Source organism: Pelodiscus sinensis, chromosome 2, assembly GCF_049634645.1.
Source record: "Pelodiscus sinensis isolate JC-2024 chromosome 2, ASM4963464v1, whole genome shotgun sequence".
NCBI classification, from domain to species: Eukaryota; Metazoa; Chordata; order Testudines; family Trionychidae; genus Pelodiscus; species Pelodiscus sinensis.
Genome location: NC_134712.1, coordinates 222,488,732 through 222,508,241, shown reverse-complemented (window position 1 = coordinate 222,508,241; position 19,510 = coordinate 222,488,732). Strand labels below are relative to the sequence as shown.

Sequence of the window (19,510 nt, the reverse complement as noted above, 5' to 3'; positions counted from 1 at the left end):
TACAAAATAGAACAATTGATAAAATCCTCCCCACTATTGGCTATTATTTACTGTCTCTTAAGTGGCAGGTTGTATTTATGCCAATTTATCTGCTTCAGGGAACATTCTTGATAGCAGAACAAAGTGAATAAAAGTAGTTTGCTTTGCAAATGAATGCAAATGGTAGAGCCTTTCGGGAAGCCCTTTAACAGGGGCAGTGCACTTTGATTATGAGTGAAGCTGCCATTTGGACATGGTGAAAAGAGCACGCTTGAACCATTGATTGGGGGAGACAGTAAAAAGTCAGGAAGGGCCCTTTAAGCTTGCAGTGCGGCAGGCGGATGTCAGTGTGGTTAGAGCACAGTGGGAGAATGACAGGCAGGATTAGTGTCAGGGAGAAGCTTTGCTGTAGCTGTGGAGATGGTCCCTGGGGTCACTCACCTCTGACTGTTGTTCTGTGCTGATGGCTCTGTAATGCAAACTGCTTGATATATTTCTGTTCATTATCAGAAATGGTGATTAGAAGAAGTATTTGTCATAAAGGATTATTTTAAAAATAAAATGCTTAACTCCTTTTTACAAATGCTTAGTTCAATAGTCACTAGTTTTACTCATATGGAAGACTGAGTACAAAGCCTTGTGTTCTTGGAGAGGCAATTTAACATAAAAAGATGTAATAGTTAATATTGCTATTATATCTGAGGAACCGGTGTTTTCTTGCTTATTTGGTTGTCATAAAGGAGGAAATTGTTTATCATTTGCAGTGTGCTGATGCAGTAGAACATTGTTTTATATTTTAGTTATTGGGCCTTGTTGCTCTTTGAAAATGTCCAGTTTCTTTCTGTTTTCTTCATGTGCGTGGTCACTGAAGCCACGGGCAATAGAAAAATGTATTTGCTTTAGAAAAATTCATAGTGGAATACAAAATTGTCAGATTTCACGGCTGTATGATCTCGAAATGTTAAACTATACATATATTATAGTGGCTTTAACAACTAACTGAATTGGGCATAGTGTTTTTAAGATACAGATTGATAATTAACATTTAGGATTATTTTCAATATTTTTTAATTGAGGACTTTTAAAATATTTCTCCTTCTTTATGGATAATTCAAGTATATGTAAGAGGATTTTATATATTATCTATAATGTTGATATCTTAGATTGTGGTTTATTTTAATTTTTACTGCTCGCTTTTTTCATAGTGTCATAAGTTAAATGTATCTACTGCACTAACATGCATTTTGCGTATTAAATAATTTTAAAGGTTCAAGTTCAATCACTGGAAGTTGTTTATGTCCTGTTTTCTGTAACAGCAGAAGAAACAGAGCATTCAACTAACAAGTTTTTAAAGCAGTATTAAATTACTTTATTTGTTACAGCATCCATTATTTGATTAATTTAAGTGTTCAATATTTTATTTGACTACTTTTTTTTCTAATTTCCCAAACATTTACACATGTTTTGCAGGCACCTGAATGGACAGAAGAGGACCTTAGCCAGCTGACAAGAAGTATGGTTAAGTTCCCAGGGGGGACCCCAGGTCGATGGGAAAAGATTGCTCACGAATTGGGTCGATCAGCGGCAGATGTGAGTTCACTCAGATTTGCTTTGTATGGAGAGTGACAAACCAGAACAAGACAGGCAGTGTAGAAGGTAGACATAGATGGGGTCCAACATTGTCTTTTGAGAGGAGCTGCAATCCTTTCAGGACCTGGAAGTGAACCATTAACTAACTAAGCAAGAAGCAGATGTCAGCAGTCCCTTGCTCCACAATTAACAGCTGTAACTGATCAGCTGTATGGGGGATTCTGGTGCTTAGAGACTTGAACTACTTGTAACCTGATAACAGAAAAACAATGCCTGCTTTTAGTGTTTGTGGTAACCCCTTTTAACTCAAAAGGAAATTTGTGAGACTTAGTTTACAGTTCTGTTTAAGCCGGGGGTTTTTTAAGTATGAATCAGCTAATAGCATTTATACAGGTGGTTTCCATTAATTAAACTGAACTATTTCTACAAAACAGTTGGTATGAGATTGATAGTATTGCATTTCTTATTTTCATACTATAATATGCTTAACAGTCATATTGTGTAAAATAATTAATATCCTTATTCAAATACATATTTTATAGTGGTGTGACATACATACATGTAATATATACACACATAGTTAAGGATTTAATGTATTGTTATCTTGAAAACTCTTGAGTGGCCTATAAAAGGATTTTTTTTTTCATTTTCAGCAATAGATCACTTGTATGTGCGCCACAGTGTCTGCAGAGGGCATTCAATAGTCCTTTCAGTTGATCCTATTCCAAAGGATCTGGACTCTGGAGGAGTTCAGTAGCACAAGGTTTAAATGTTTAATTCAGTTGATGTACATTTTGGGACTTAATATTCTATATTTAATAATAAAAAATCTAGCAAAGGTTTTTTCGGAAAATCAAACCTTCATTTAGTCAAATAGTCACAAATTTATCATATAGGTTACAGTAGGTTATCTGCAAGCCCGTTTATAAAGCTTTTTTTAAACTTTTTCTTTGGAAACGAATAATGGAAAGGTGATTTTTATTTCTAGCATGAGATTATTAAGACGTTAAATAAGCCTGTATTATTTACAAGCAAGCTGTAGGGTTCTTGAGGTGCACATAACTAAGCAATGTATGATGCAGTATACTACAGATGGTGAAATATGTTGTGTTCAATTTAGATATGAGGTGTCTCTCACTTAACAGTACTGACCAAAGAGGGTTTTATTAGAAGACATTTTATTTTACACAGCAGTTCTGAGTAATATATTTTATTTTAAGCAGCTTGACAGCGTACTATGTGTGAAAAATAAATCTTTAAACAAAGACTTGCACAAAAATTGTAAACAAAATCTGCCTGAGACAGACTATTATCTATCTATCTATCTATCTATCTATCTATCTATCTATCTATCTATCTATCTATCTACAAGTTTTTCCTATGGGATGCCAGAGTGACATCATCATGTCACTCTGGCGTCCAACAGACTCCGCCCTTGCGTGGCCTCCCTGCCCCAGACAGTGTTCGGAGATGGCAAAACTGCCTTGCAGCCCAGCCTGAGCAGATTCTACTTCCCTGCAGGAGGGTGGCGGGAGTGAGGGCAGCAGTGGCTCTTTGCTGTTCTTGGAGCCCCGACTCTCTGGGACCCAGTGGGAACCGCTACCTCCGGCTGCCTTGGGCCAGGGCCAAGAGCCTGCCCGGTGCTTCAGCCTCAACGTCCCTGTCCCCCACAAGACTAGCGCACCATCACCGGCTTCCTGTGGGACAGGGAGAAGAGGTGAAAGCCCCAAGATGCCAAGCTAGGTCCGGTTTTCGCTCCCCTGTTGCAGAGTCTTGGGGCTTTCTCCTCTTCCTCCCTCCACTGCAGGAAGCTGGTGCTGGCGCACTAATCTTGCAGGCGGGAGAGTTGAGGCTGGAGCACTGGACTGTCTGCAGCCTGAGCACTCCCAGCCCTGGCCTAAAGCAGCTGGAGATGGCAGTTACCTGCTGGGTCCCAGAATGTTGGGGAGCCGAGTGCAGCAAGGAGCCACTGCCGCCCTTGCCCCCGCTGCCCCCTGGCCTGGCCTTGGCCCTCTTTTGGCAGCCAGAGGGGGGCTGAGAGACCAGGGCTGGTTGCAACTAGGGAGGCTGGGGCTGGCTGCGACTGGGGAGAAGGGTGCGGAGGCCGGGACTGGCTGCAGTCAGGGTGGTGGGGGAAGGCTGGGGATGGCTGTGACCAGGGAGGGAGGTGGAAGGTGCCGAGAAGCCAGGTCTGGCATGGCCTTGGCCCTCCCTGGTGGCTGGGGGGAGAGCTGACCATCTCCTCTCCCCAGCAGCCGGGTCTGGCGCGGCCCACGATCCTCCCTTGTGGTTGGTTCTGGAATGGCCCACGGCCCTCCCCAGTGGCTGGAGGTATGCAGGGGGTAGGTCTGGCATGGCCCCAGTGCTTCCTGGCGGCTCTGGGGAGAGCCGGTCTTACTGACACCCAGAGACTGGGATGGCCCCAGTGGCCAGAGAGGCAGGGGGCCAAGAGGCTGGGTCTGGCGTGGCTTCAGCCCTGTCTGGCAGCTGAGAGGGAGCAAGAGGCTGGGGCTGCTTACTGCCAGAGACAGTGGGGTTTGTAAGAGTAGTGAGTAGGGGGCACTGCTCCCTAGTATTATTTATGTTGCTGTAGTGTCTGGGAGTGTTAGTCATGGACCAGGACCCTATTCTAGTAGGCACTATACAGACAGACAATTAAAAAAAATTTAGAATCTGTCTTTGAACACCTAGTGTAGTGGTTTTCAAAATGCCAATTGTGATCCAGTAGTGGGTTGAGGAATGTGCTCAACCTCCTAGTGGCTCTGCTCAGCACTGCTGAACAGGCCATTAGAAGTCCCATCAGCAGTGCTGCCTGGCTAAGGTTGGGTCATGACCCAGTCTTTGAAAACCACTGGGCTAGTCCTAATATGTTTGGACACGGCGCTGCACCCTGGAAGTGACCAGTAGTAGATCCAGCTCCTAGGCAGGGAATTCACGGGGCTCTGCATGCTGCCCCCAGCCCAATCACCAGATTCACACTTCAATTGGACAAGAACTGGTCAGTGGGAGCTGGGTAGTGATGCCTGTGGGTAGGAGCTGCATGGACTTGCTTGCCTGCCTCCCCCTAGGAATCAGACATGCTGCTGGCCACTTCAGGGGTACAGTGTGGTGTGTGATGCCAGAAGAGGCAGGAAGGTCTACATTAGTCTCCCTACTATGCCACTGACTGGGAGCCGCTGGAGGTAAGCCCATACCCCGAGCTCCTGCCCCAGCTCTGAGACCCTCAAGCTCAGAGCCCTCCTCCGGCACCCCAAGCCCTTCATCCCTGACCCTACCCCAGAGCCTGAACCTCCAGCTCAGAGCTATGATTCCTCCCTCCCCTCAATCCCATCCCCCAGCCCAGACCCCCCTTCCACACTCTAAGCCCCTCATTCCCAGCCTTCACCCCTGTAACTCTAACCCTCTGCCTCCACTCCTTCCTAGTTCCCACACGCCAAACCCTTCATCCCCAGCTCTGTTGAGTCACAGGCATCAACAATTTTCTTCAGTTGGGTTGCCTGAAAAAAGTTTGAAAACCACTGATCTAGTGGGCCCTCACCAAAGTCCCTGGATGCTAACCCCCTACATCAGGGGTACGGGGAACCTCAGGCCCATGGGCCGGATGTGGCCCTCAGCTTGCCTGGATCCAGCCCCTGAGGCTCAGGGCTCCCTGCAGCACTGGGGAATCCATGATGATGCTCCAGTCCCTCTGCCACCCACCACAGGGCTGGAGCATGCAAATCTACTAGCCTGGGCTCCTCTAGGCTCTGGTGTGTGAGGGGAATACCTCTCCTTCTCAGTCGGGGGCCACATCAGTGAGGGGTTGGGATTTTATTTTTTTGCTTCTTACTTGTGTGTAGCCCTTGACTGATTTTTCTGTGGGACAGCGGGCCACAGCTGTTAAAAAGGTTCCCCACCCCAAGCTGAATGATGCAAAAAGGAGTCCTAAAATAATACATTTGACGGCCTTCTTCCTCTCTTGTCAGTTTTGTGCGTACTTATGTAAAAATATGTTGCTGTAGAGAGCCTTTCACAGATGAGAGATCCCAAAATGTTACCTGTACATGCCAAATACTGGAGGAAAGAAAGAAGACTGCCACTCAAACTCCAGAGAGACAGTTTCAACCACTGGATCCTCTGTCCTCTGAGCTATCTAGTGAGCTAAGGGATAGATATATCCTGTAAGCAGTCTTACTGAGCTGGCAAGCAAAAAAGAATTGCAAGAGGATTTTTTACAAGGGGAAATCAGGATCTGGAAATAACCTGCTATAGCATGGGTTCCCAAACGGGGGGGGGGGGGGGGCATGAGGTGACCCAGACCCCCCTCCCCCCAATCAAGTTTTGCTGTCCCAGTCAGTTCTTTTTTTTCTAAAGTTTTGTTGCTATTTTGGGGGGAGGAGGGGGGGAGCATGAGGGTTTTTCAAAAACCAAAAAGGTGGCGTGATGCCAAAAAGTTTGGGAACCACTGAGCTATAGCATTGCTATAGCATTTGTGTGGCCTATATATATGTAACAGGATGGATCCTGTTGAAGCTAGCCATCCCTGATTACAGAATGAGTCACACGTGGAAGAGATCAGGACTCAGGACAATTGCCCTATAAAGAGCCTCAGGAGGCTGCAAAGAAAAGGGGAGGGAGGAAGCTCAGGAAATTGTAGTCTGTGTGAAGGGCTCCTGCAGGGAAAACCGCAAGACCAAGGGAGCTGTAAGAGAGCAGAGCCCAGGGAAGAGAAGGCTCCGGTGTGGAAACCCAGACACAATTTGGGCCTACAATTTAGAGGCCTAAAGGTCTGTGCCAGAAGACTTAAGTTTCAGCTAGGGCAAGCTGAGAGAATGAGGTGTGAAGACAGAGTGGGACAGAAGAAGCATTCCAGCTGTGAGAGAAGACTCCGGTGCTACATATGAATTGTTGTGTGATGATGCACTTTATTTTGGAACTGTGAGGATTAAGAGTTGTTTGTTATTACAGTAGCCCTGGGACAGGAGATTTATCCACATGAAAGCCTGCAGTTCTAAAGGGTCCTGCAAATGGGAGTTAATAGGGTCAGTATAGCTGCAAAGTGAATTTGGCCAAAGGAGGGTACTCAGTACATAGTCACTCCACTATGCAGAGTGTAAACCTGGTCTATGCTAGGCTTTAATCTGAACTCTTCCTCCTAATGCTAGTGCAGTTCCACTTTCGTATGTCAGGCACCAGCAATTGCTATTATGAGTGTGTTGTATAGGCCTGCACTGAGCAGGTGTCAATGAAATGGTGCTTAAAATGGCTCCCTCACAGTTGCTGCCTTGGTGTTAGAAACTCTGAAGTTAGGAGCTACCATAAACATAGCCATTATGCTGTGGATATTAGGCCATCCCTTAATTTTGTCAAAGAGGACATAGGATCTTTATTTGCAGTCTAGTCCAGCATTAGGCAGGCTAAATGAACATAGGGTTTGTCTCGTCTAAGGAATGAACCAGAACTCTTTTGTGACCTACAAAACAAAAAATAATAGCGTGGCCTCTTTCTTCCTTTACAATAATTCTTGCTTAGTTTTTGCCTGGAAATATTGGGATTATCAAGTCTTGTTTTCCCTTGTTTTTTGCTGTGAAATTCTTTGTAAGACTACCAAACTACTGTACAGTAATTACTCGGTTAACACGTGCCCACTTAACATGTTTTTGGGATAGCACGATTTTTGGGGGGGGGGATATTTTTGAATAACATGGTTTCCCCAGCTGGCCTGTCGCCGGCGGCTGCGCGGGGCTTCCCCTGCCTCCCTGCAAAGTGGCGGAGGGTTCGCCGCTCACCACACCATTCCCCGGCGACACTTCCCCTCCGCTCGCCACACACAGTGCAGGACCCGTCAGACCCATCGCAGGGGCATACTGTACTCCCAACCCAATCTCCCTCTCCTTCCCTCCCGTTCCCTTCCCCAGACCCAAACACCTCCCCTCCCTGCTGTAACCCAGTCCCCTTTCTCCCCCAATCTTATGTCCCAGTGCCGGCTGCTAACAAGTGCAGGCTGGAGCTGCGAGTGCACATGCGGCTCTCAGCAGCCCCGCCGACAGAGCGGTTAACCGCAGGACTTCTGGGTTCCAGCTGATGCCCTATTGGGAGTTTTACTGTACTGTACAGTACAGTACATCGTCTAATGTTGACATTGATGACTCAGCACCAACAGAAAATTGACTTTGACATCACTGCTTGAAACACAACCTCCACCTTTTCCACTATTTTCAATGGGAAAATTGACCCCACATAACACGTTTTCACTTAACACAATCATTTTCTGAAACGTATCTACCATGTTAAATGAGGAATTACTGTATTTGAATCTTTGAGGCTTGCTCCCAAGTGTTTATCAGGAGCTTGGCTAAATAGGTATTAACAAAAATAGTGTTTTGTTTTTTTTAAATAATCCAGTTAGAAATCTTCCCTTTTCTCAACTACTCAAGTTTCAGTGTTTTATGCCTTCATCCCACTGGCTCTGTAGTCAGCTAAAGATCCTTTACTAAAAACAGAGCAAAACTGTGTTTGCAGTGTTAAAGAAAACCCTAAACTTTTCATACATAACCAAGAAGCAAAAAAAGAGCACCAATGGAATTTTTTCTTTACAATTTGTAGGTCATACTATATTCCTTTGTGATGTTATGATTTGCAGTACTAAACTTTTCTGAGGTCCTCGTTTCCACTGGTATTCTTAAGCAGAATGAAGTGATTTAAGGAGAGGTTTCTGGCTTTTGTCAATATGTCAGATCCTTACTGTTATTTTAACTTAGTCTTTTTGTGATTTCATTTGTTTTTGCGTGTTGGCTTTTCTTTGTGCATTGAGTGTACGGAGTTGTTTTTTTAATCTCATCCTGACAGTATGGCATATAATGTGCTTTTGGCCATTTTTAAGTGTCCAGTTTTAAGGGGCTTTTGGTCCATATCTCTATCACCTTTGCCTGAAAAGTTTGTTTGTTACTTAAAAAACACTGCTTAGAAATATCAGAAATGCGGTATGCTGTTACTGGGTTCTGCTGGATAACATCATTGATACCTAAGCATTCTGAACTTTATATATATTGAGCATGTTTGCCTTGCAGTGAGATGAAGGCACCTTTGCTTAGTGCCTTGACCAAACAGTGGTTGGAGGGAGTTCAGGGGAAGGAAGCTCATACCTTGCTGCTGATTAGTGATAAGGGACTATGATGAGTTCCTTCCTGGGGTGCCACCTGAAACTGGTACTGCTGAGACCTTTGACCCACTCTCACAATGTGTTCTTGTGACAAGCTATAGACTGCTCCCAGTCCTATTCTTACAGCAGCATTCACACAGGTAGGGACACACCCAGCTGCAGTTCACATCTGCAGGCTCTGCGTGAACCTACACTAGAAAGGCTGCAGCCAAGGCAACTCCCCAGGCATGCATGCACCCCCTGCAAAGTATAAACTCAATTTTATGCCATCTTGTCCTGCACAGGGAACATAACATGAATAACATAAGCGCAAAGAGTTTGCTCTTCCCTCAGTGTAAAGAGGAATATGCAACAGTTTTTGCCCCTTGAGCAAAGATTTCTAGGCAATTGACTCCATACTCACTGGTTTAGATTAAAACTTAAAATATATTAACTGCAAAAGAGAGATTTGAAATGATTATAAGGGATAGCAAACAGATCAAAGCGGATTACCTAACAAAACACAAACTACAGGCTGAACCTCGCTGCTCCTTCACCCTCTGGGCCTGACTTGTCTCGAATGAGGGAATTTACTAGATATGGGGCGGTCCCCTGCCACAGGTCTCCCTGGATACTGCCCCTCCCTCTGGATGGCTCTGCTCCAGCCCTGCTGCTACAGGGCTTGGGCTTGGCACATTGCCGCCAGCCAGATGAGGCTCTCCAGGGACAGAGCTCCCCAGCCACCACAGCCCTGCTTCTGCCTCACCCAGCTGAGGCTTCTCAGGGAGAGGGCTCCTCCGCTGCCCTGCTTCCTGGGCACTAGACTCAATGGCTGAGCTGCTGCTACCATGGCCCGTCAGGTCTTTCTGGGGACAGGGCTCACCGGCTGCTGGCAGCCTCACTTGCTCTCCCCTGGTATGGGGCTCCATGGCACTGCTGCCGTGCCATGGCTCCATGGTGACAGGGCTCGCCAGTTTCACTGCTGAATTGCCTGGATGGGGTTCCCTGGGGACGGGGCTCTACAGCTGCCCCACTGCTGCCATGCCGGGATGGTGCTGCACAGGGACAGGACTCATTTGTCCTTCTGCTTCCCTGCCTGGCTGGGGCTCTCTGGGGAGGGGACCTACCCGTCTGATGATGGGGCTCCCCTCCACTGCATTCCTTGACTGGCTCTCATTCCCAGTTGCCAGGGCTCTCTGCTCCAGCAATATCTGCGATTCTGCCCACCACAGATGTTGACGGACTAGAGAGTCTCGGATTTAAGAGGTTCAACCTAAAGTATGTTAGATTAGATATGAATTTTCTCCATAACTGATGGCACAGGCAAACTTGTAGATACTTAAGCACAAACTGCTTTACCTTTACAGCTTGGGTTTCTCAGGTCTTCATGCAGACTAGAATCCCTTTAACCTAGGTCCAGAACTTACCCCAATTTAGTATTTGTTTCCAGGAGTCTTCTTGTGTGAGGAATGAAGAACAGCTGATGATGTTACTTTTCGCCTTATAAATCTTGATCATATGGCAGGAACTCTTTGTTTCAAAACTTGGTGCCTCCACTGGTTTGTGGACATCCCGAGATGGAGCCTAGAGATAGGTGGCATGGTCACATGTTTTTGTAGTGTTATAGCAACCATTGCTTACAGGATTCCAAAACATCAACAGGAAGGAGAAGATACTGCCTTTGATGGGCCATCAGCAGCATCCGGCTGCTTAATTGTTGAACCTAAAGGCTGCCTATGGGTGTTTTCCCTCTTGGTTCTTGATGCTGGTTCCATAAAACATCCAAAAATATCTCCAGTATTCGCAACTGAGACACTCCCATTCTGAAATCTTTCACTTGGGCTTGGTTTTCTTTGGTCTTATGGGATCCTCTTATGTTAACTACTGTCTCTAAGATATGTCTGTTTTGCATCTCAAGCTGAACCATCCCCTCGCTCCCCCAGCAGCAAGGAGCCTGCACTGACACTCCTGCCTTATGACCTCCTGCAAGATTGGAGCGCCAATGCCTGCTTCCTGCGGGGAGGGGGGAAAGCCCCGAGCCTCTCCCACGGATCTGGCTTTTAGGGAAGAAGTGGAGCCAGAAGCAGCTAGGTGTGCTGCTACTTCCTTATTCACCCACTCACCCCGGCCGGGGCACAGAAGCACAAGGACGTGCTTCTTTCAGGCTTTCTCCACTGCTCCCATTGGCCGGAATCCAGGAGCAAGGTGTAAAAGAAAGTAAGTGCCCCCAGCTCCCTCATGCCAAGACCCCCAATTCCCTCCACCAAGACCCCATACCTCCAGCCCACTCCTGCACCCTCCCACCTGGCCAGACACCCTACTTCCAGCCCACTCCTCTACCCCTCCAGCATGCTCCTGCACCCTCCCCTGCTCCTTGCCCCTAGCCAGACATCTGCTCCCAGCCTGCTCCTGAACCCTCCCCCTTGGCCACACACCCTACTCCCAGCCTGCTCCTGCACCTGTCCCACCACCCAGACCTCACCCCCACCTGTACCCCACTCCTTATTCCACTCACTGGCAGCCCTGCCCCACACACTGAACCCCCTCATTTTGGCCCCACTCCAGGGCCTAGGAAGCCCACAAAATGCACTGACCCAGAAGAGTAAATCTGGCCTGAGGCCTTGAACCTCAGTCCTCCCTTCCCCTCTCTCCACCTGGAGCTCCTGTGGAGTGAGGTTGTTTCATTGGTGGGGAGGAGCGCATCAGTGTGAGGATTGTTTTTTTTTGTTTTTTGCTTCTTACTTGTGGGGTCCCCAACTGAATTTTTTTTTGTGGGAGTCAGTGGCCCCTGAACCAAAAAAGGTTCCCCATCCCTGCAATAAATAAAGACAACCTTGAAATGTTTTTTGTTGGACATAATATTTTACTTTATTTAAAATGAAGCCTGGCCAACAAGCCCCTGCTTGGGGCCCAGCCCCCATCTGGCTATAGTGCCCTGTCTCCAGTCCTGATCCTGGGACTGGCCCAGAAGTCCAGCCCTATCTGGCCTCAGGAAGGGCTGGTGGTGGCCCCCCTCCTGCTGCGGCATGTGTAGGAGGGGAGGCCACAATCCAGCTGTGGCGATCCTGGCCCGGGCTGTTGTCCAGGTACAGCAGCCCAGCCCTGGCCAGGTAAAGTAATCGAGCCCCAGAATCCCCACATACTTTATTTCCCACCCCCTGCGCCCTTGCATTTCCCGCACACCCTAATTCCCTGCCCTAAGTCTACATCCCAGTCTCCTGCACCCCCCACATCTATGAACTGCACCTGTAGCAGCAGCAGATGTCCCACTAAATAAAAGTCTGTGAGTACAGTGTTTCATTTATACTATTATTAATCAACATGTCAGTTATCAATAATATTAAGTTGTACATTGTCAATAATGCAAATGGGCATTCTTATATGGCTCTTTGTTGACCGTTTGTTCAGAATTTTAATGTAGTTTGGTTTTTTGGTTTGAAGAGGTTGCCAACCCCTGCTTTAAATAGTGCAGCCAGCCACTTTCCTCTGATTTGGCTTTACTTACAACTCAGAGAACAATGACAGGCTGAGTTTTATATCCTGTGTGCTGGTCTGTAAGGGTATGTCTACGCTGCAGAGATATTCCGGAAAAAACGCTGTTTTTCTGGAAAAACTACACTTACATCCACACTACTATTGCGTTCTTTCGACAGAAAATCAAAACAATAGAGGGTTTTTTCTGACAGCAGTAAACCTCTTTCTACAAGGAAGAAGCCTTTTTCTGAAAAAGCTTTTTTGGAAAAAGGTGTGTGTGGACGTGGAAGAGTATGGGGTTTTTTTGGAAAGAAGAGGCCTCCAGCAAAAAGCACAGCTGCCCTAGTGGCCATTCCATCCGCAGTAATCACAACTGAAATGCAAGATAGCATCCAATTAATGTGGACACTATCTTTCAAAAAAGCAGATCGCTTTTTCGTTGCGCTTTTGCTGTGTAAATGCTGTTTTGAGAAAAGTTTTTCCAGAAGATCTCTTCTGGAAAAGCTTCTTCCAAAAAAAGCTTGCAGTCTATACGTAGCCTTTAAGTTAGATTGGCTTAACTACAACCCCTCAGAGCTGTGAAATATTTTGAACCCTATGTTAGTGTAGTGATGTTGACCTAAGCCATGCTATAGACACCACTCAGTCAACAGAAGAATTCTTCCATTGACCTCACTACCAGCTTTTGAGGTGTGTCCACACTACAGGGTTTTGTTGACAAAAGTGGACTTTTGTCGTCAAAACTATACCTGCGTCTACGCTACCACTGAGTTCTGTCGACATAACTTCAACAGTACTCGACAGTCTTGTTGATGGCGGTAAACCTCATTCTGTGAGGAATAACTCCTTTTGTCGACAGATTTCTGTCAACAGAAGGCGTTATTGCATCTACGCTGTCTTTTGCGTCTACACTCTCATGTCGACAAAGCGGCTTGCTTTGTTGACAGAACTGGCTGTAGTCTAGACGCTCTTTGTCAACATGAGTGTGTAGATGCAAAGCCTCTGTCGACAAAAGCCTGTAGTGAAGATGTACCCTTAGAGTGGTGGATTTACTACAGCAACGTAAGAACCCCTTCCATTACTGTATTAAATGTCTTTACAGGCAGTCCCCGGGTTACGTCAGTCCGACTTAAGTTGGACCCCTAGTGCCTCCCCCACTGTTGCCACCTCTGGCGGCACGGGGGGCGCTTCCCCCCAGCAGACCAGGGAGACGCGGAGCGGCTTTTCTCGCTGCAGAGGACGCGGGCGGCGGGACCGCCGAGACGCGCCGCGGTCCCGCCGCCCGCGTCCTCCGCGGCGAGAAAAGCCGCTCCTCATCTCCCTGGTCTGCTGGGGGGGCGGGGGAAATGCAGCTAGTGCGCCCCCCCCCCAGCAGACCAGGCTTTTCTCACCGACGCCTGGGCTAGAGCAGCTGGGGGGCTGCCGGGTTGGTCCCACAGCGCTGAGGTGCGGCGCTACTGGACCAACCCAGCAGCATCTCAGCTGCTCTGCCCTAGGCGTCCCCAAGTCAGCTGCTGCTGAAACTGACCAGCGGCTGACTACAGGAAGCCCGAGGCAGAGCTGCTCTGCCCCGGGCTTCCTGGAATCAGCCGCTGATCAGTTTTAGCAGCGGCTGACTTGGGGACCTACCCAGCAGCGCCCCAGCTGCTCTGTCCTAGGCGTCCAGATTCAGCCGCTGTTGAAACTGATCAGCGGCTGATTCCAGGAAGCCCGGGGCAGAGCAGCTCTGTCTCGGGCTTCCTGTAGTCAGCCGCTGGTCAGTTTCAGCAGCGGCTGACTTGGGAACACCTGGGGCAGAGCATCTGGGGTGCTGCCAGGTTGGTCCAGTAGCGCCGAGGAGCGGTGCTGCGGGACCAACCCAGCAGCACTTCAGTTGCTCTGCCCCAGGCGTGTCCGATTCAGCCGCTGCTGGTCAGTTTCAACAGCGGCTGAATCTGGACGCCAGTTCCGACTTACATACAAATTCAACTTAAGAACAAACCTACGGTCCCTATCTTATATGTAACCCGAGGACTGCCTGTAGTGCAGCTCTGCTGGTAATTGCATTTCTAGTGTAGACATACCTTAAACTTTCTTACCAAACATGACTTTTCTTTGGGTCTCCTTGTCGGATATCATTTGCTTCAGCCTCTAAGTCCCTCTGTCTCTGAGGGTACGTCTACACTACAACGTTAATTCGAACTAACTTAGTTCGAATTAGTTAATTCGAACTAAGCTAATTCGAACTAACGCATCTAGAACTAAAAACTAGTTTGAATTAGCGTTTTGCTAATTCGAACTAGCAAGTCCACATTGAGTGGACCCTGAACAGGGCTTAAGGATGGCCGGAAGCAGTGCCGGCCGGGCATCAGAGGAGGACTTAGAGCGTGGAGATGCTGTCTCAGGCTAGCCGAGGGCTGCGCTTAAAGGGTCCCGACCCCCACCCCGGACAGACAGTTCTAAGGGGTGCCCCGCTTGCAAAGCAGTCCTGGCTTGGATTGCCCGGAGTACCCACACTGGGCACATCACACCACTCGGCCATCAGCCCGGCTGCACTTGCCGCAGGCTGCCATCTGGGGAGAGGGGGCAATCGGGGGGCTGCAGGAGAGCTTCCACCCCCAGAAGCCCGCAGAGCCAGCCCAGTCCTCCCCATCGGGGGCTCGTACCCCATTCCTCCCTCACCTCCTTTCACTTACCCTTCCCTAGCCCCCCTTCTTATTGATGTACAAAATAAAGATAACGTTTCTTCCAACATTGACTCTGTCTTTATTGAACAAAACTGGGGGAGACTGGGAAAAGGAGGTGGGAGAGGGGAAGAGAAAGGCTGGGAGAGGGGAGGGCAACTAACATGATCAGGGGTTGGGAACAGGTCCCAGATGAAGAGAGGCTACAGAGACTGGGACTGTTCAGCTTAGAAAAGAGGAGATGGAGCGGGGACAGGATAGAGGTCTCTAAAAGCAGGGGTTGTGTGGAGAGGGTGCACACAGAAAAGTTCTTCATGAGTTCCCATAAAGAAGGACTAGAGGACACCAAAGGAAAGGAATGGGTAGCAGGCTTCAAACTAGTAAGAGAAAGTTGTTGTTCACAAAGCAAATAGTTAACCTGTGGAACTCCTTGTTGCAGGAGGCTGTGAAGGCTACAACTAGAACAGAGTTTAAAGGGAAGTGAGATCAAGTCATGGAGGTTGGGTCCATGGAGTAGTCTTAGCCAGGGGGTAGGAGTGGTGTCCCTGCCCAAAGTTTGTGGAAAGCTGGAGAGGGATGGCACGAGACAAATGGCTTGGTCACTGTCTTCGGTCCATCCCCTCCAGGGTCCCTAGGGTTGGCCGCTGTCGGCAGACAGGCTACTGGGCTAGATGGACCTTTGGTCTGACCCAGGACGGCCATTGTAAGCTCAAGGCTCAGGGTCGGGGGTCTCAGTGGACCCCCTTGATTTTCATGCACACCTGCTCCTGGGTGGCCAGGCTGGCAGCTCTCCTGCCCTAGATGGCCACTTTCCTGTGCCTAGTGCGGAGATCGTGGACGAGGTCCACGATGTCCGCACTAGCCCAGGAAGGTGCCCGCCTCTTGCGGTCCAGGGCAAGCTCCCGGGAGCCGCCAGCCTGGTCCCGGGAAGAGGGGGTGGGCTGGGGGACATCGGGTGGGTGGCTCTGTGCCTTGCCAGGTGCAGGGTCTGCTGGCTGGGTGCTGGCAGGCTTGCACCTGGCTCGGGCACCATAGCCAGCCCGTGCCCCTTTAAAGGGTCCGGGGCCGGAAGGGGGGCATAGAGTTTCCCTGGTGTTGGCCAGAGTGGCCACCAGGGAAACCTGGGGAGGGCTAGCCTCCCACTAGTTCGAATTAAGGGGCTACACAGCCGTTAATTCGAACTAGTAAGTTCGAACTAGGCTTAATCCTCGTAAAATGAGGTTTTCCTAGTTCGAACTAAGCGCTCCGCTAGTTCGATTCAAATTCGAAGCGGCTATGAATATTAGTTCGAACTAACGTCCGTTAGTTCGAACTAACATTGTAGTGTAGACATACCCCGAGATGCATATCCTGTTCGGAGTTAAGATGCGACTACCACTGTGATGTAATAGGCATATATTTTTATGCAGGATTTAAGCACACAACATCATAACGAATATGAGGAGTCCTATGCAGACTTTACTGTCCTGCTACGAGGGGGAATGACAGCCTTCTTGAGAGGGGCAAACACTTCAAACCTTTCAATGCTATACTAGTATCTGAAGCATATATGAGAGTAAGGGACAATAAGGGGCAAACATGGGAGGGGCAGTCCGTAAGAGATTAGAGACAACTCTGATCGCTCTCTCTCTCTCTCTCTCACACTCACACACACACACACACACACACAACAACGACAAAAAAAAGGATGGATGGAGGAAATTTTATAGATGCTGACAAATATAGAAACAAATTCTGAGGAAGTAGGTTTTGCCTAGGAAAGCTCATGATATAGATATATTTTTGTTAGTCTCTAAGGTGCTATAAGACTACTTGTCATTTTCTTATTTTGGGAGAGTTGACTTTGGTTCAATTAACAATCTGATAAAAGAAACCCAGAAAAAAAAATCTCTTCAAATTGACAGATACAAGTGTGAAATTAGAAACTGTGTCATCACTGCCGATGCTTAGTAGTTATTTTGTACTATTAGTTTGGTGGTTGTTCAATTCAAGAAGTTCACATACAATAATAGCTTCACAGTTGGTTTTTCTCCTACTGTGAAAAATTACTAGAATCAACTAAGACCAATTTTGATAGATATCTGGTCTAACTTAATTTTATAAGTTACCTACAACTCCTTGCAAATAGGGAATAATAATATGACAGACAGACACATAACTATGTGGCCTTGCTGGCTGCTGCTATAACTTTGGTCTTTTGATGTACAGTAAAGTAATTCTAATATCTCTCAAGAAAATCATCATCAATCAGTGTATCAAAAACTCCAAAACAAACCAGGGAAAGCCAGGCTCAGTGTATTCATGTGTCTAATTATCTAAAACTAGTAACTAGTAGTTTAATATGGGGTTTGTAAATCATCTTAATTCCATCCAAAATAGAATTCTCAAAACTGATCAGTATAATGAAACAAGACTGTATTTGTAACTGCAAAGATAATACAACTTGAAAAATAATTTTCTCTGTACTTGGCTTGTGGTATTAATTAGATTTGTTTTCATCAAGTGTTTTGATTATGAAAGGAAAACTGGGTTCAGTTTACTCTAATCACAGTTCCTGCCTGCTGACCTGCTTACCTGTACCAGTGCTCTTGGTCAGCCTCCACACATCTGGTCCTTGACCCATTTTCCTTGCAGAATTTGTAGCTTCAGGCTTAGGTCTCATTTCTGTCTTGTAGTGCTTAAGGAAACAATTTCCCTTAAAAAAGACAAAATTGTACATTAGAAATGTTTAAACAATGTGGAAAACCAATAATATATCTTAAATTAGGAAAGCTAGTTTCAAGTCTGATATATGTATCTAATGTTCAGTTTGCCAAATAAAGATTGATTACAAATGATGCAACTAGCATTGTTAAATGTAAAGGCACAGAAAAGGGAGCTGCATAAATCATTATAAAAATATACAATTAATGACCACCCAAGATCTATGTTGGTACACATAAAAAGTTTAAAATGTTAATTTATGCCTTTTAGCAAATTATTTTGGTAACCACAAGGGGCATTCAAATAGTTTTTTATTTCCTCTGTTATTTTTTACAATCTGGCATGCAAAACACACCTTAATGTGATTATTAACTGCAGGTTTTCTAAATTAAAGGCAAAGGGATCTCAGATTTCATACTTGTGAAGTAATATCATTCTCTTGCCTGAGAGGATGTAAACTGATTCGTGCTTGCCTCTGCGGTCACTAATCTCTCGCATTCAGGTTGCGATAGCGGACAGATAGGGGATTTGCTGCCAGCATGGAAAAAGGCCCTGGTAGGCAGCAAAACAACAGACAGGTGGATAGATTTAAGAAGACTTTTACTAATTAGCATGTTGCCTGACAGTATGAGGTAAGAGTTGTGCAGTTCTGTAAGCTTCCCCATATGTCAAAGAAAAGATGATGAAATAATTAATGAGCTTTGAGCTTTTCAGGCTGAGCTCCTGGTCATACATTAATTTTATACTTGTTTGTTTTATTATGAAAGGGATTGCTTATTTTTAAAAATATACAAACTAGGTTTATACTAAATGTATTAGCTTATCACTGGGAAGAACATCTAGCTATGGAATGATCCAAAAATGAAAGTTAGATTTATTGGGTTTGTTTTAGGGTTTTGCCACTAGAAAACCTATTTTTGGAAGTGCTGATTTTCTTAGTCTGTTTTACATTTTAGTGTCTATAATGTGGACATTTTAAAAGCACAATCACTGTAATCTCTGGTATTTTAATACCGTGATTCTCTCAATTATGGGTTCTGACAGCCTCACGTGTGTTAATAGGCTTATCCTCGCAAAAGCCATGCAAGTTGAAGAATTACAATTTTATTGATGGGGAATTGAAGCACAGAAAGATTAAATTCCTTACCCCAAGTCACACAGGTATTCTTTGGCAGAGTTATTAATGGAATACAGGTCTCCAGAATCCCACTCCAGTGCCTAAACCAGAAAACCACTGTTAGAAGAGATTTTCTGATCTATAACGATTAATACAATTCGATTTAGACACCAATTGCAATATATATGTACTGCCTCTTGCAAGACTGTTGTCCTTAAAACACTAAATTGACCCCATCTGGTAGTAAATTCAATACAGTAACATTTCCATGAATTATATTTGAAAGTGTTATACAGGCAGTCCCCGGGTTACGTACAAGATAGGGACTATAGGTTTGTTCTTAAGTTGAATTTGTATGTAAGTCGGAACTGGCTCCAGATTCAGCTGCTGCCACTGAAACTGACCGGGGGCTGACTACAGGAAGCCGGAGGCAGAGTTGCTCTGCCTCCAGCTTCCTGGAATCAGCCTGATCAGTTTCAACAGCTGCTGAATCTGGAGCCTGGGACAGAACAGCTGGGGCGCTGCCCGGTAGGTTCCCACAGGACCAACCCGGCAGCACCCCAGCTGCTCTACCCGAGGCGTCCCGCAACAAAAGCCTGGTGTGCTGGCGGGGGGGGGGGGGGGGCGCACTAGCTGCACCCCCTCCCCCCCAGCAGACGAGGGAGACCCGAGCAAAGTTGCCCACACCTCCGATTTTGTCCTCCTTCAGTTTGGTAATCAGTCTATTGGAACATTACATAACATAGGTGAGAAAATACGTGCCTTGCATGTTTGAGATTCTATTGACAATCAGTCAACAACAGTTCCTCTTATGCAGATACCTGACCTACCAACATTGCATATAGATGGCATTGACATTGAATG

The 19,510-nt window shown here is 46.7% G+C and overlaps 1 protein-coding gene and 1 long non-coding RNA gene across 3 annotated transcripts in view; one reads left to right on the top strand and one right to left on the bottom strand.

Annotated features, from left to right (window-relative positions):
* DNAJC1 (DnaJ heat shock protein family (Hsp40) member C1) overlaps nucleotides 1-19,510 on the top strand; it is a 255,175-nt gene that overhangs the window by 218,789 nt on the left and 16,876 nt on the right. For both annotated transcript variants that reach the window (XM_075922502.1, XM_075922503.1), the window contains exon 9: nucleotides 1,450-1,569. In XM_075922502.1, coding sequence (XP_075778617.1) covers nucleotides 1,450-1,569 — 120 coding nt within the window. The remainder of the gene's footprint in view (nucleotides 1-1,449; nucleotides 1,570-19,510) is intronic.
* Nucleotides 9,685-19,221, bottom strand: LOC142827358 (uncharacterized). The gene is made up of 3 exons (XR_012902069.1): nucleotides 18,677-19,221; nucleotides 17,401-17,521; nucleotides 9,685-10,273 (listed from the first exon to the last, which is right to left on the bottom strand). It is a non-coding gene; the product is annotated as an uncharacterized LOC142827358 (long non-coding RNA).